This window comes from Eucyclogobius newberryi, unplaced genomic scaffold (assembly GCF_026437365.1).
Source record: "Eucyclogobius newberryi isolate DKJ021-1_F unplaced genomic scaffold, fEucNew1.0.hap1 SCAF_217, whole genome shotgun sequence".
NCBI lineage: Eukaryota > Metazoa > Chordata > Actinopteri > Gobiiformes > Gobiidae > Eucyclogobius > Eucyclogobius newberryi.
Window position 1 is genome coordinate 69,927 of NW_027315854.1, and position 13,580 is coordinate 83,506.

The 13,580-nt window shown below is 52.0% G+C and overlaps 1 protein-coding gene and 3 non-coding genes across 4 annotated transcripts; all 4 read right to left on the reverse strand.

Annotated features, from left to right (window-relative positions):
* Positions 1-692: 692 nt before the first annotated feature.
* On the reverse strand, positions 693-13,137 carry LOC140371341 (nucleolar protein 56-like). Its single transcript, XM_072458449.1, is given in 13 exon segments — positions 693-973; positions 3,831-3,947; positions 4,603-4,744; positions 4,852-4,874; positions 5,143-5,224; positions 5,788-5,888; positions 6,070-6,221; positions 8,035-8,222; positions 8,643-8,841; positions 9,087-9,251; positions 10,391-10,505; positions 10,819-10,905; positions 12,840-13,137. Coding segments are annotated over 13 exon segments (1,653 nt in total). The 5' UTR covers positions 12,843-13,137; the 3' UTR covers positions 693-694.
* Positions 4,027-4,093, reverse strand: LOC140371345 (small nucleolar RNA SNORD57). Its single transcript, XR_011928453.1, has one exon. It is a non-coding gene; the product is annotated as a small nucleolar RNA SNORD57 (small nucleolar RNA).
* Positions 7,797-7,913, reverse strand: LOC140371346 (small nucleolar RNA SNORA26). Its single transcript, XR_011928454.1, has one exon. It is a non-coding gene; the product is annotated as a small nucleolar RNA SNORA26 (small nucleolar RNA).
* Positions 11,302-11,373, reverse strand: LOC140371347 (small nucleolar RNA snoR14). The gene has a single exon (XR_011928455.1). It is a non-coding gene; the product is annotated as a small nucleolar RNA snoR14 (small nucleolar RNA).
* Positions 13,138-13,580: the final 443 nt, after the last annotated feature.

The following is a 13,580-nucleotide window of genomic DNA, read 5'->3' on the forward strand; positions in this document are numbered from 1 at the left end:
CAATACTCATGTAACCACGCGCACTACCTGTAAATAAGAGTGTTTTGTTTATTCGGTTTACTTACCTGCTAATAGTATTACCTAGTCTTGTGCTAGTGATTTATACTTTATTCTATTATTTATCTTTTTATTATCTATATTTCCCCCCCTCCATTCCCCTATGATAGTTTTGTTCATAAGAGTTCAATAAAGAGTGTTGCCTCCTGCACATGTCCTTGTGGGACATTAAAGAATCACCTCAGACTTCTGTGTCGGGGTTTGAAGCAAAACGTTTCACTTGTGACGTCGTGTGGAGTTTGAGTCGGACGACGGTGACGAGTGCGACTGATGCTTCAGATGCTTCAGAGGGAACGAGGAGCGGTCAGACAGGCACAAGTGTGTTTGGACGCCATGTCGCCCTGCGCTCGCTGACCACAGCAAACAGTTCCTTTAAAACCCGCACGATGACACGGTCACATATGGTGTTTAAAGCTGCCTTGAGCTGACTCACATTAGTTTCCTTGTACAGAGCGCCATCTACAGGCCTCACATTCAGAGGCTCGTCCACATTGTTCCAGTGAGACTTTAGAAACGGGGAGGAGTTCATGATTTTATTGTATTTACAGTTGACATTTAGAAAAGGCACATAATCTTTCAGAGGCTTAAACTAAAAACATTTTACAGAAGGATAAAAAAAAAAAAATTAAATCAGTTTTTACTCCCCCTGCTTTTTCTTTTTTTTCTTTTTCTCTGAGGCGGGGCCCTCAGGGGCCTCTGCTTGTGCCATCTCCTTTTTCTTCTTCTTGGCTGGCGTTTGTGTCCTTTCCTCTTCCTCCTCTTCCTCGGGGGCCGGCTCAGACTTTCGCTTCTTTTTCTTTTTGCTTGGAGTTTCTTGGGCCCCGTTCTCATTAGGGGCCTCATCTGCCGGGGCCTCGTCTGCCGGGGCCTCAGACTCTGACGGTTTATTTTTCTTCACCGCCGTCTCCCCATTCTCCTGAAAGAGAAACTGCATCAACATCTGCTCTTCAGTGAGAAGAGACCACCCCCCCTCATGAGACACTAGTGTGAGACCACCCCCCCTCATTAGACACTAGTGTGAGACCACCCCCCCTCATTAGACACTAGTGTGAGACCACCCCCCCTCATTAGACACTAGTGTGAGACCACCCCCCCTCATTAGACACTAGTGTGAGACCACCCCCCCTCATTAGACACTAGTGTGAGACCACCCCCCCTCATTAGACACTAGTGTGAGACCACCCCCCCTCATTAGACACTAGTGTGAGACCACCCCCCCTCATTAGACACTAGTGTGAGACCACCCCCCCTCATTAGACACTAGTGTGAGACCACCCCCCCTCATTAGACACTAGTGTGAGACCACCCCCCCTCATTAGACACTAGTGTGAGACCACCCCCCCTCATTAGACACTAGTGTGAGACCACCCCCCCTCATTAGACACTAGTGAGAGACCACCCCCCCTCATTAGACACTAGTGAGAGACCACCCCCCCTCATTAGACACTAGTGAGAGACCACCCCCCCTCATTAGACACTAGTGTGAGACCACCCCCCCTCATTAGACACTAGTGTGAGACCACCCCCCTCATGAGACACTAGTGTGAGACCACCCCCCCTCACGAGACACTAGTGTGAGACCACCCCCCCTCATGAGACACTAGTGTGAGACCACCCCCCCTCATGAGACACTAGTGTGAGACCACCCCCCTCATGAGACACTAGTGTGAGACCACCCCCCCTCATGAGACACTAGTGTGAGACCACCCCCCCTCACGAGACACTAGTGTGAGACCACCCCCCCTCACGAGACACTAGTGTGAGACACCCCCCCTCATGAGACACTAGTGTGAGACCACCCCCCTCATGAGACACTAGTGTGAGACCACCCCCCCTCATGAGACACTAGTGTGAGACACCCCCCTCATGAGACACTAGTGTGAGACCACCCCCCCTCATGAGACACTAGTGTGAGACCACCCCCCCTCATGAGACACTAGTGTGAGACCACCCCCCTCATGAGACACTAGTGTGAGACCACCCCCCTCATGAGACACTAGTGTGAGACCACCCCCCCCTCATGACACTAGTGTGAGACACCCCCCCTCATGACACTAGTTTGAGACCACCCCCCTCATGAGACACCCCCCCCTCATGACACTAGTGTGAGACCACCCCCCTCATGAGACACCCCCCCTCATGAGACACTAGTGTGAGACCACCCCCCCTCATGAGACACTAGTTTGAGACCACCCCCCTCATGAGACACCCCCCCCTCATGACACTAGTGTGAGACCACCCCCCTCATGAGACACCCCCCCTCATGAGACACTAGTGTGAGACCACCCCCCCTCATGAGACACTAGTGTGAGACCACCCCCCCTCATGAGACACTCCACCCCCCCTCATGAGACACTAGTGTGAGACCACCCCCCCTCATGAGACACTCCACCCCCCCTCATGAGACACTAGTGTGAGACCACCCCCCTCATGAGACACCCCCCCCTCATGACACTAGTGTGAGACCACCCCCCCTCATGAGACACTAGTGTGAGACCACCCCCCTCATGAGACACCCCCCCCTCATGACACTAGTGTGAGACCACCCCCCCTCATGAGACACTAGTGTGAGACCACCCCCCCTCATGAGACACTAGTGTGAGACCACCCCCCCTCACGAGACACTAGTGTGAGACCACCCCCCCTCATGAGACACTAGTGTGAGACCACCCCCCCCTCATGACACTAGTGTGAGACCACCCCCCCTCATGAGACACTAGTGTGAGACCACCCCCCCTCATGAGACACTAGTGTGAGACCACCCCCCCTCACGAGACACTAGTGTGAGACCACCCCCCCTCATGAGACACTAGTGTGAGACCACCCCCCCTCATGACACTAGTGTGAGACCACCCCCCTCATGAGACACTAGTGTGAGACACCCCCCCTCATGAGACACTAGTGTGAGACCACCCCCCCTCATGAGACACTAGTGTGAGACCACCCCCCCTCATGAGACACTAGTGTGAGACCACCCCCCCTCACGAGACACTAGTGTGAGACCACCCCCCCTCATGAGACACTAGTGTGAGACCACCCCCCCTCATGAGACACTAGTGTGAGACCACCCCCCCTCACGAGACACTAGTGTGAGACCACCCCCCCTCATTAGACACTAGTGTGAGACCACCCCCCCTCATGAGACACTAGTGTGAGACCACCCCCCCTCATGAGACACTAGTGTGAGACCACCCCCCTCATGAGACACTAGTGTGAGACCACCCCCCTCATGAGACACTAGTGTGAGACCACCCCCCCTCATGAGACACTAGTGTGAGACCACCCCCCTCATGAGACACTAGTGTGAGACCACCCCCCCTCATGACACTAGTGTGAGACCACCCCCCTCATGAGACACTAGTGTGAGACCACCCCCCTCATGAGACACTAGTGTGAGACCACCCCCCTCATGAGACACTAGTGTGAGACCACCCCCCTCATGAGACACTAGTGTGAGACCACCCCCCCTCATGAGACACTAGTGTGAGACCACCCCCCTCATGAGACACTAGTGTGAGACCACCCCCCTCATGAGACACTAGTGTGAGACCCTCTTCAGTGACGTGGTCCACTTTTTGGACCAGACAATGGTTCGGGGTCAGTTTTCTGTAGCTCGTTTCTAGAAGAGACTGAAACATAAGAAACAGTCCGAGTCTGAACGAGCCCCGCCCCCTCACCTCAGCCCCCGCCCCTCACCTCAGCCCCCGCCCCTCACCTCAGGCCCCGCCCCCTCACCTCAGGCCCCGCCCCTCACCTCAGGCCCCGCCCCTCACCTCAGCCTCTCCGTTGGTCCCGTTCTCCTCGAGTTCCTTGAGCTTCTTCTCTTTCTTCTTTCGTTTCTTCTCCTTTTTCTCCAGTTTTCGTTTGATCTCTGCAGCCACACCTTCGGCCTGCAGGGGGAGAGATATTGGGGAGACATTCAGCGCTTTGGCACACAGTGATACTCTGACGAGCCAAAGTGAAGGTGCTGCGTCAGGCTCATTAAATCAGTTTGTGCCTCCACCAAGAGTCAGGAGAGAGAAGCTCATCATCCACAGCATCAAAGAACCGCCCCCAGGCCACACCCGGCCCCGCCCACAAGCGCGACAGTCCTTCCGCTTCTTTTCAGGCCGATGACAATTTTTAAGGCGGTATGGCTGATTTGTCGATTTAGAACGCAGGCAGAAGTGCTCATGCCACTCCCCCGTGTGGACTGATACAACACACGTGTGTTTGTTTATCAGCGCGACAGATCACATCACATCTCTCGTCTCCTGTAGATTTCTTTCATTTCTGAGTCAGCTCGAACTGTCTTTCTCAGTCTTCATTTTGCCCCGTACACTGAGGGAACTATATTATGATAGATCCATGCGCTTAGGCACGCGGAAACGAGCCTGGCGCGGCTGCAGGTGAGCGACAGGTGCGTTTTATGATCGACACGTGGCAGGACAAATGATTTATCCACGACACCAGGAAATATGATAAAAAATTTGCGGAAAAAAAATCATCCATTCCACCTCTCACACATTGTGACCGCGCCCCCGGGTCTAAACCCCGCCCCCTCACCTCAGACACCGCCTCCTTCATCACGTCAACGTTCTTTCTGGGCAGGTCTCCGGTCTCGTAGAAGGATAGTCTCTCCTCCACCTGCCCGCGGAGTTTGTCCCCGAAAACGCTGGTGGGAACCTCTGAAAAACACACATTTTAACTGTGAGAGAGAAAAACATGTCAAACGTGTCAAAGTTCAAGAAGAATCTGCTCAGAACAAAGCTTCAACACCAGCACAGGCTGAATACTGTTGACGAAAAATGAAGCATCACCGCAGACAGCCGCCCCCCCTACAGCCGCCCCCCCCTACAGCCGCCCCCCCCTACAGCCGCCCCCCCCCACAGCCGCCCCCCCTACAGCCGCCCCCTCCTACAGCCGCCCCCCCCCCTACAGCCGCCCCCCCCCCTACAGCCGCCCCCCCCTACAGCCGCCCCCCCCCCACAGCCGCCCCCCCCCACAGCCGCCCCCCCCTACAGCCGCCCCCTCCTACAGCCGCCCCCTCCTACAGCCGCCCCCTCCTACAGCCGCCCCTCCTACAGCCGCCCCTCCTACAGCCGCCCCTCCTACCGCAGCTCGACCGATGAACGTGGAGTGGAAGATCAGACCATATTTGGGCGTGTTTCCTTTAGTCTTCAGCGCTCTGAAGACAAACGCTTCAAGTCAGAACGAATGAAAACATTTAGGGCTAAAGGTCAATATCAAAGTTCCAAGTCAAAATGGTCATTCAGAAGGTCAATGATCAGCATCTGCTCAGGACGCTCCGCTACAAACCTATGGAACGAGAGACATTTGTGGACTTTGGTAACTTCTGTTTAGACTGTGTTAAAGGTCTAAAGAGTCCACTCTAAAACATGACAGGATCCTGAGGCAACTGGGCCCTAAACAGGAGAACGGGTCAGCGAGGTTCAAATGTGAGCGATATTCATCACATGTTTACATCATTTTGGATTATTTTTAGGCTTCTTCACCTACATTAGTCGTGAAATAGTAAAGGGTCACCGAGAATAACACTTACACCAACATGACTCACTCGTGTTTTACTCTAAACTCAGTGGCCGCTCAGACATTGAGGCGCTGTGACACTGGGGGCCCCCCCCGGTGCGGCCGCAGGGGTCCCGTCGCGCAGCCCCACCCTTTGCCATCACAGAAGCCACGCCCACTCCCTTACCCCCCCCCTCACCCACAGGGAGGGGCCCCGTGTACCTGAACAGAGCCTTTTCCGCTCCCAGGATCTGAACCGTGGAGGCCGGGTATTTGGCCAGGTTCGTGAGGCTGCCGGCGTGAGAGATGAGGCGTGCTCCGACCTGCAGGGGGCGAGAAAGGGCACAGGTCAGCAGAGGTCTGCACAGGTGAGGGAGGGGAAGGAGGGGCAGGACTATCAGCACCGGAAAGAGTCATCACAAATGTCAGAGGATTGACAGATTTGGTTTAACATCATCAGTCCAACACAGTGGATGTGTTTAAACTGGGTGCGAGGTCACTCACCACTTCCCCGATGAGCGCCGCCAGGTTGGGAGCGACTTGACCCATCTTGGACCTGAGATACTCCTGAAGCTCCAGTCTGTACGCCGCCAGAGACACGACACGGGTGGAGAAACGCTCGATGTTGATCAGATCGATGGGGGAGATGTCCATGCCTGAGACCAGATAAACCATGTCACGTGTTTCTAAAGACCAGATAAACCATGTCCCGTGTGTGTTTCTAAAGACCAGATAAACCATGTCCCGTGTTTCTAAAGACCAGATAAACCATGTCCCGTGTGTTTCTAAAGACCAGATAAACCATGTCCCGTGTGTTTCTAAAGACCAGATAAACCATGTCCCGTGTTTCTAAAGACCAGATAAACCATGTCCCGTGTGTTTCTAAAGACCAGATAAACCATGTCACGTGTTTCTAAAGACCAGATAAACCATGTCCCGTGTGTTTCTAAAGACCAGATAAACCATGTCCCGTGTGTTTCTAAAGACCAGATAAACCATGTCACGTGTTTCTAAAGACCAGATAAACCATGTCCCGTGTGTGTTTCTAAAGACCAGATAAACCATGTCCCGTGTTTCTAAAGACCAGATAAACCATGTCCCGTGTTTCTAAAGACCAGATAAACCATGTCACGTGTTTCTAAAGACCAGATAAACCATGTCACGTGTGTTTCTAAAGACCAGATAAACCATGTCCCGTGTGTTTCTAAAGACCAGATAAACCATGTCCCGTGTTTCTAAAGACCAGATAAACCATGTCCCGTGTGTTTCTAAAGACCAGATAAACCATGTCCCGTGTGTTTCTAAAGACCAGATAAACCATGTCACGTGTGTGTTTCTAAAGACCAGATAAACCATGTCCCGTGTGTTTCTAAAGACCAGATAAACCATGTCCCGTGTGTTTCTAAAGACCAGATAAACCATGTCCCGTGTGTTTCTAAAGACCAGATAAACCATGTCCCGTGTGTTTCTAAAGACCAGATAAACCATGTCACGTGTGTGTTTCTAAAGACCAGATAAACCATGTCACGTGTTTCTAAAGACCAGATAAACCATGTCCCGTGTTTCTAAAGACCAGATAAACCATGTCCCGTGTGTGTTTCTAAAGACCAGATAAACCATGTCACGTGTGTGTTTCTAAAGACCAGATAAACCATGTCACGTGTGTTTCTAAAGACCAGATAAACCATGTCCCGTGTGTGTTTCTAAAGACCAGATAAACCATGTCCCGTGTGTTTCTAAAGACCAGATAAACCATGTCACGTGTTTCTAAAGACCAGATAAACCATGTCCCGTGTTTCTAAAGACCAGATAAACCATGTCCCGTGTGTTTCTAAAGACCAGATAAACCATGTCCCGTGTGTTTCTAAAGACCAGATAAACCATGTCACGTGTGTTTCTAAAGACCAGATAAACCATGTCCCGTGTGTTTCTAAAGACCAGATAAACCATGTCACGTGTGTTTCTAAAGACCAGATAAACCATGTCCCGTGTGTGTTTCTAAAGACCAGATAAACCATGTCACGTGTTTCTAAAGACCAGATAAACCATGTCCCGTGTGTGTTTCTAAAGACCAGATAAACCATGTCCCGTGTGTGTTTCTAAAGACCAGATAAACCATGTCCCGTGTGTGTTTCTAAAGACCAGATAAACCATGTCCCGTGTGTGTTTCTAAAGACCAGATAAACCATGTCCCGTGTGTTTCTAAAGACCAGATAAACCATGTCACGTGTGTTTGTTTCTCCCGACAGGATCCGAGGCGAGGACTTGAACCTTCACCTCAGGTTTATGAGAGATGTGCTCTGCCCCCCTGTGTTCCACACCGAGGACACGCCAGTCCAGGTGGGTAAAAAAGGGGCGCGGTTCATCAACAGCTTTGCACTCGTTTTACACTTCACTCTGAAGATGTGGCATTATGTGGTAAAATAATAGCATGATATGGGATCTTTAATAACGTCTGATTCCACTGACCCATGGACTGTCGTGAAGCGTCCAGAATGGCCTGGGCTTTGGCTCCGTCCATCGTCACCTCCTCCAGCGACTCCAGGCTCTCCTCCGAGAGCTCCTTCCTGTTCCCGATGAGCTGAGCCAAGCGGCAGTACGTGGAGTTATCAGGGACGACCTTTATGAGCTCCGGGAAGTGGTAACCGTACCATTCTCTAAAGGACAGAAGGAGAGAGATGACCAACATTCTCTAAAGGACAGAAGGAGAGAGATGACCAACATTCTCTAAAGGACAGAAGGAGAGAGATGACCAACATTCTCTAAAGGACAGAAGGAGAGAGATGACCAACATTCTCTAAAGGACAGAAGGAGAGAGATGACCAACATTCTCTAAAGGACAGAAGGAGAGAGATGACCAACATTCTCTAAAGGACAGAAGGAGAGAGATGACCAACATTCTCTAAAGGACAGAAGGAGAGAGATGACCAACATTCTCTAAAGGACAGAAGGAGAGAGATGACCAACATTCTCTAAAGGACAGAAGGAGAGAGATGACCAACATTCTGTAACTGCACTGACGAGCAGCCAGAGGGGCGCGGTCTCTTTAGGCTGCGGTACGCTTCTGGAGGACTCACCGGACCCTCATGGAGAAGGTGTTGATGTCCTTGTCGAGCTGGTCGAGCAGAGCGATGGACTGGATGATCATGTTGTCCGCTCGGTTCACGTTGAACTTGACCTTTGCCCTAGAGTAACTGTGACCCAAACCCAGCTGAGCTTTAGAGGCCGCGAGAGCCGTCAAGCCCTTGACCAGAGCGTGGAAGTGGAGCCGGACGCCTGAGGGGAGGAGACATGGGAGGGGGGAGGAGGAGACATGGGAGGGGGGCGGGGGGAGGAGACATGGGAGGGGGGAGGAGACAGAAATCAGATGGACATTTTAAAGTTCGGTCTCACATTGTTACAAGTTTGGGCTGTTCAGATTTTCAGTATGAACCCTCATGAGATTCAGGACACAAGAGTTCATCAGCACAGCCTCTGCTCCCGTTTGACCTCCGACCCCCCGGTTGGATCCGCCCCCTCACCTCGCAGTATCTCTGCCACGACTCCTCCGGTCTGAAGTGACATCCCACACTCCTCCTGCAGCGCCGCCCCGATCTTTGTGTCCGACACGCCCAAGACCGGCTTCTTTTTCCCCGAACGAGGAAGATTTGTCTCGAGGAACAGCTTCAGGTCGGCGTGGACCAAACCTGGAGACCAGCAGGGTTAGGTTAAAGGTCAAGAGCTCTTCGCCTCCCCCCCTCAGGCCGCATCCCCCCAACACCCACTCTGGCCGCCTCCCCCCCCTAACACCCTGCAGTTGTTCAACACACACACACACACACACACACACACACACACACACACACACACACACACACACACACACACACACACACACACACACACACACACACACACACACACACACACACACACACACACACACACACACACACACACACACACACACACACACACACACACACACACACACACACACACACACACACACACACACACACACACACACACACACACACACACACACACACACACACACACACACACACACACACACACACACACACACACACACACACACACACACACACACACACACACACACACACACACACACACACACACACACACACACACACACACACACACACACACACACACACACACACACACACACACACACACACACACACACACACACACACACACACACACACACACACACACACACACACACACACACACACACACACACACACACACACACACACACACACACACACACACACACACACACACACACACACACACACACACACACACACACACACACACACACACACACACACACACACACACACACACACACACACACACACACACACACACACACACACACACACACACACACACACACACACACACACACACACACACACACACACACACACACACACACACACACACACACACACACACACACACACACACACACACACACACACACACACACACACACACACACACACACACACACACACACACACACACACACACACACACACACACACACACACACACACACACACACACACACACACACACACACACACACACACACACACACACACACACACACACACACACACACACACACACACACACACACACACACACACACACACACACACACACACACACACACACACACACACACACACACACACACACACACACACACACACACACACACACACACACACACACACACACACACACACACACACACACACACACACACACACAGCTAAGAGAGCGTGTGAACCTTCTGAAATGGCGTTCATGTTCTCCAGCGCCGTCTGAGCGGATCTAAAGGGGAAGAACGCAGCCAGACTGACGATATTGTTGAATTTAGCCAGACTCAAGACACTTTCCTCCACCTGGGGGCGACAGAGAGCACAGTCAAAACAAGCCCATGTCAGATGCCCTCCCGCTGCAGGGCATCCGGGTCACACCAGAGCCCGGACTCACTGCAGGGCATCCGGGTCACACCAGAGCCCGGACTCACTGCAGGGCATCCGGGTCACACCAGAGCCCGGACTCCCTGCAGGGCATCCGGGTCACACCAGAGCCCGGACTCACTGCAGGGCATCCGGGTCACACCAGAGCCCGGACTCACTGCAGGGCATCCGGGTCACACCAGAGCCCGGACTCACTGCAGGGCATCCGGGTCACACCAGAGCCCGGACTCACCTGAGGCAGTAACATCCCGATCTCTTCCACCTCTTTGACGGCGAACAGGGCGTATCCCGACGCGTGCTCGAACAGCACGTGTAACACCTGAAACACAAGAGTATAAGTCCTGCGAAAGTACTACGTCTCCCACAATGCAACAGGGTTTATTGTAGTTCAAGGCCGGTATGGTACTGCGTTGCTCTCCATTACTGTGTTGTTCTAATGCTGTGTGTTTGGGCACCGCCTGCGTCCATATGAGGAGTGTTGTTTAATGTCAACGTTCTGTAAGTTAGAGCTTCACTGTTACAGTGAAGCGGCTGCGCTCGTGTTATGTACTAATATACTTTAGTTATACACAAGTCCAAAATTCAATCCTTTATCCTGTATATTAAATTGTAAATAGCGACTCGTGTATATATTGTGCAGGTTACGTACGTTCTGTGAAAGAGTTATGGTTTATTTGTAACTACTTGTGAACTCTGCCCCCCCAACACCCTGCAGTTGTTCAGAACATAGAAGTTTGTCATCACAGTATTTCAGGGGATTGACAGATTATGTTAAACATCACCACAACTGCTCTTCCTGATCCAACTCATCTGCTTAAAACTAGTTTATGCCATGGATCAGTATTAGCAAGAATGTAGCTAACTCATCCCAAAACAAACTAGACTGTGCAATCTACAAGTTTAAACCAGAGAGTCGACCTCAGATTCACACACGAGACCGTCTCACACACACGAGACCGTCTCACACACACGAGACCGTCTCACACACACACGAGACCGTCTCACACACACGAGACCGTTTCACACACGAGACCGTCTCACACACACACGAGACCGTCTCACACACACACGAGACCGTCTCACACACACACGAGACCGTCTCACACACACACACGAGACCGTCTCACACACACGAGACCGTTTCACACACGAGACCGTCTCACACACACGAGACCGTCTCACACACACACGAGACCGTCTCACACACACGAGACCGTCTCACACACACGAGACCGTCTCACACACACACGAGACCGTCTCACACACACGAGACCGTCTCACACACACACACGAGACCGTCTCACACACACGAGACCGTCTCACACACACGAGACCGTTTCACACACGAGACCGTTTCACACACGAGACCGTCTCACACACGAGACTGTCTCTCACACACGAGACTGTTCGGTCAGTAGCAGACCGGACGCACGTGGTCTCGCACACTGAGAAACAAGAACTCTTCACTAACGTTAAAAGTTCACTTCAAGTTTTGGATAATCTGATTAAAGAATGTGGGTGGGGATAAGGGGTAGGTGGAAACAGGACTCATGAGTTTATCTGGACGTAAACTATTAAAGATCCAAGATATTAATGGTAAAATGAAGCACGTGTTTACGCAGCCGCACGTGGTTCACAAACGAGACTAAACGTGAACCGACACAAACCGGCTCCGTAACAGACCGGTCCAATGTGAAAGTGACAAAACTGGACTAAAAAAAAGGTTAAAAATGATTAAACACAGATTTCCCGGGTTCCTATGCGCGCCCACGTGTCAGGCGGGGCCCACGCGGGACTCGCGTTAGCAGTGAGCTAAAGCTAACCTGGAGAGTCCTCGTAAGAGAGGCTCTAGTTTAAAGTGCACCCCGTGTGTCTCACCGTGTGTCTCACTTGTGTCTCACTTGTGTCTCACTTGTGTCTCACTTGTGTCTCACTTGTGTCTCACTTGTGTCTCACTTGTGTCTCACTTGTGTCTCACTTGTGTCTCACGTGTGTCTCACGTGTGTCTCACTTGTGTCTCACGTGTGTGACACTTGTGTGAGATTTACACGAGTCTCACGAGGTGGAAATGTTAAGAGTTCAAACATTAGCATTATTAGCATCATCGGCAGCGCCAAACTGCGCATGTCTCGCGTTCTTTTACATTTAGGCAAACTAAAGCTTAAACCCGACAGTCCGCGACAGTGAAAGGCTCTAAACTCCGTCTTCACTCGTGGTGCGTTTTGTTCTCCGTGTTTGAGGCTCTTTTCTTACCATTTCTCCTGTTTTGAGCGCAGAGCCGCAGCGCCGCTCCGTCTGCGCAGAAAGTGACTGAGAAGAAGCAAAGTGACGCAATATAGAGCCGCAGCCCGAGTCCAAACACCGCGAGAACTGCTCCAAACACCGCGAGAACTGCTCCAAACACCGCGAGAACTGCTCCAAACACCGCGAGAACTGCTCCAAACACCGCGAGAACTGCTCCAAACACCGCGAGAACTGCTCCAAACACCGCGAGAACTGCTCCAAACACCGCGAGAACTGCTCCAAACACCGCGAGAACTGCTCCAAACACCGCGAGAACTGCTCCAAACACCGCGAGAACTGCTCCAAACACCGCGAGAACTGCTCCAATCACCGCGAGAACTGCTCCAATCACCGCGAGAACTGCTCCAATCACCGCGAGAACTGCTCCAAACACCGCGAGAACTGCTCCAATCACCGCGAGAACTGCTCCAATCACCGCGAGAACTGCTCCAAACACCGCGAGAACTGCTCCAATCACCGCGAGAACTGCTCCAATCACCGCGAGAACTGCTCCAATCACCGCGAGAACTGCTCCAAACACCGCGAGAGCTCACAGTGACACGTGCTGTTTACCCAAGCCCCCAGCAGCCAAGATGGCCGCCCATTCAAGTCAATGAGAGCTGCTCAGTGGCGCCAGTTAGCCTTTAGCCTTTAGCTCTTTAGCCTTTAGCTCTTTAGCCTTTAGCCTTTAGCTCTTAAGCCTTTAGCCTT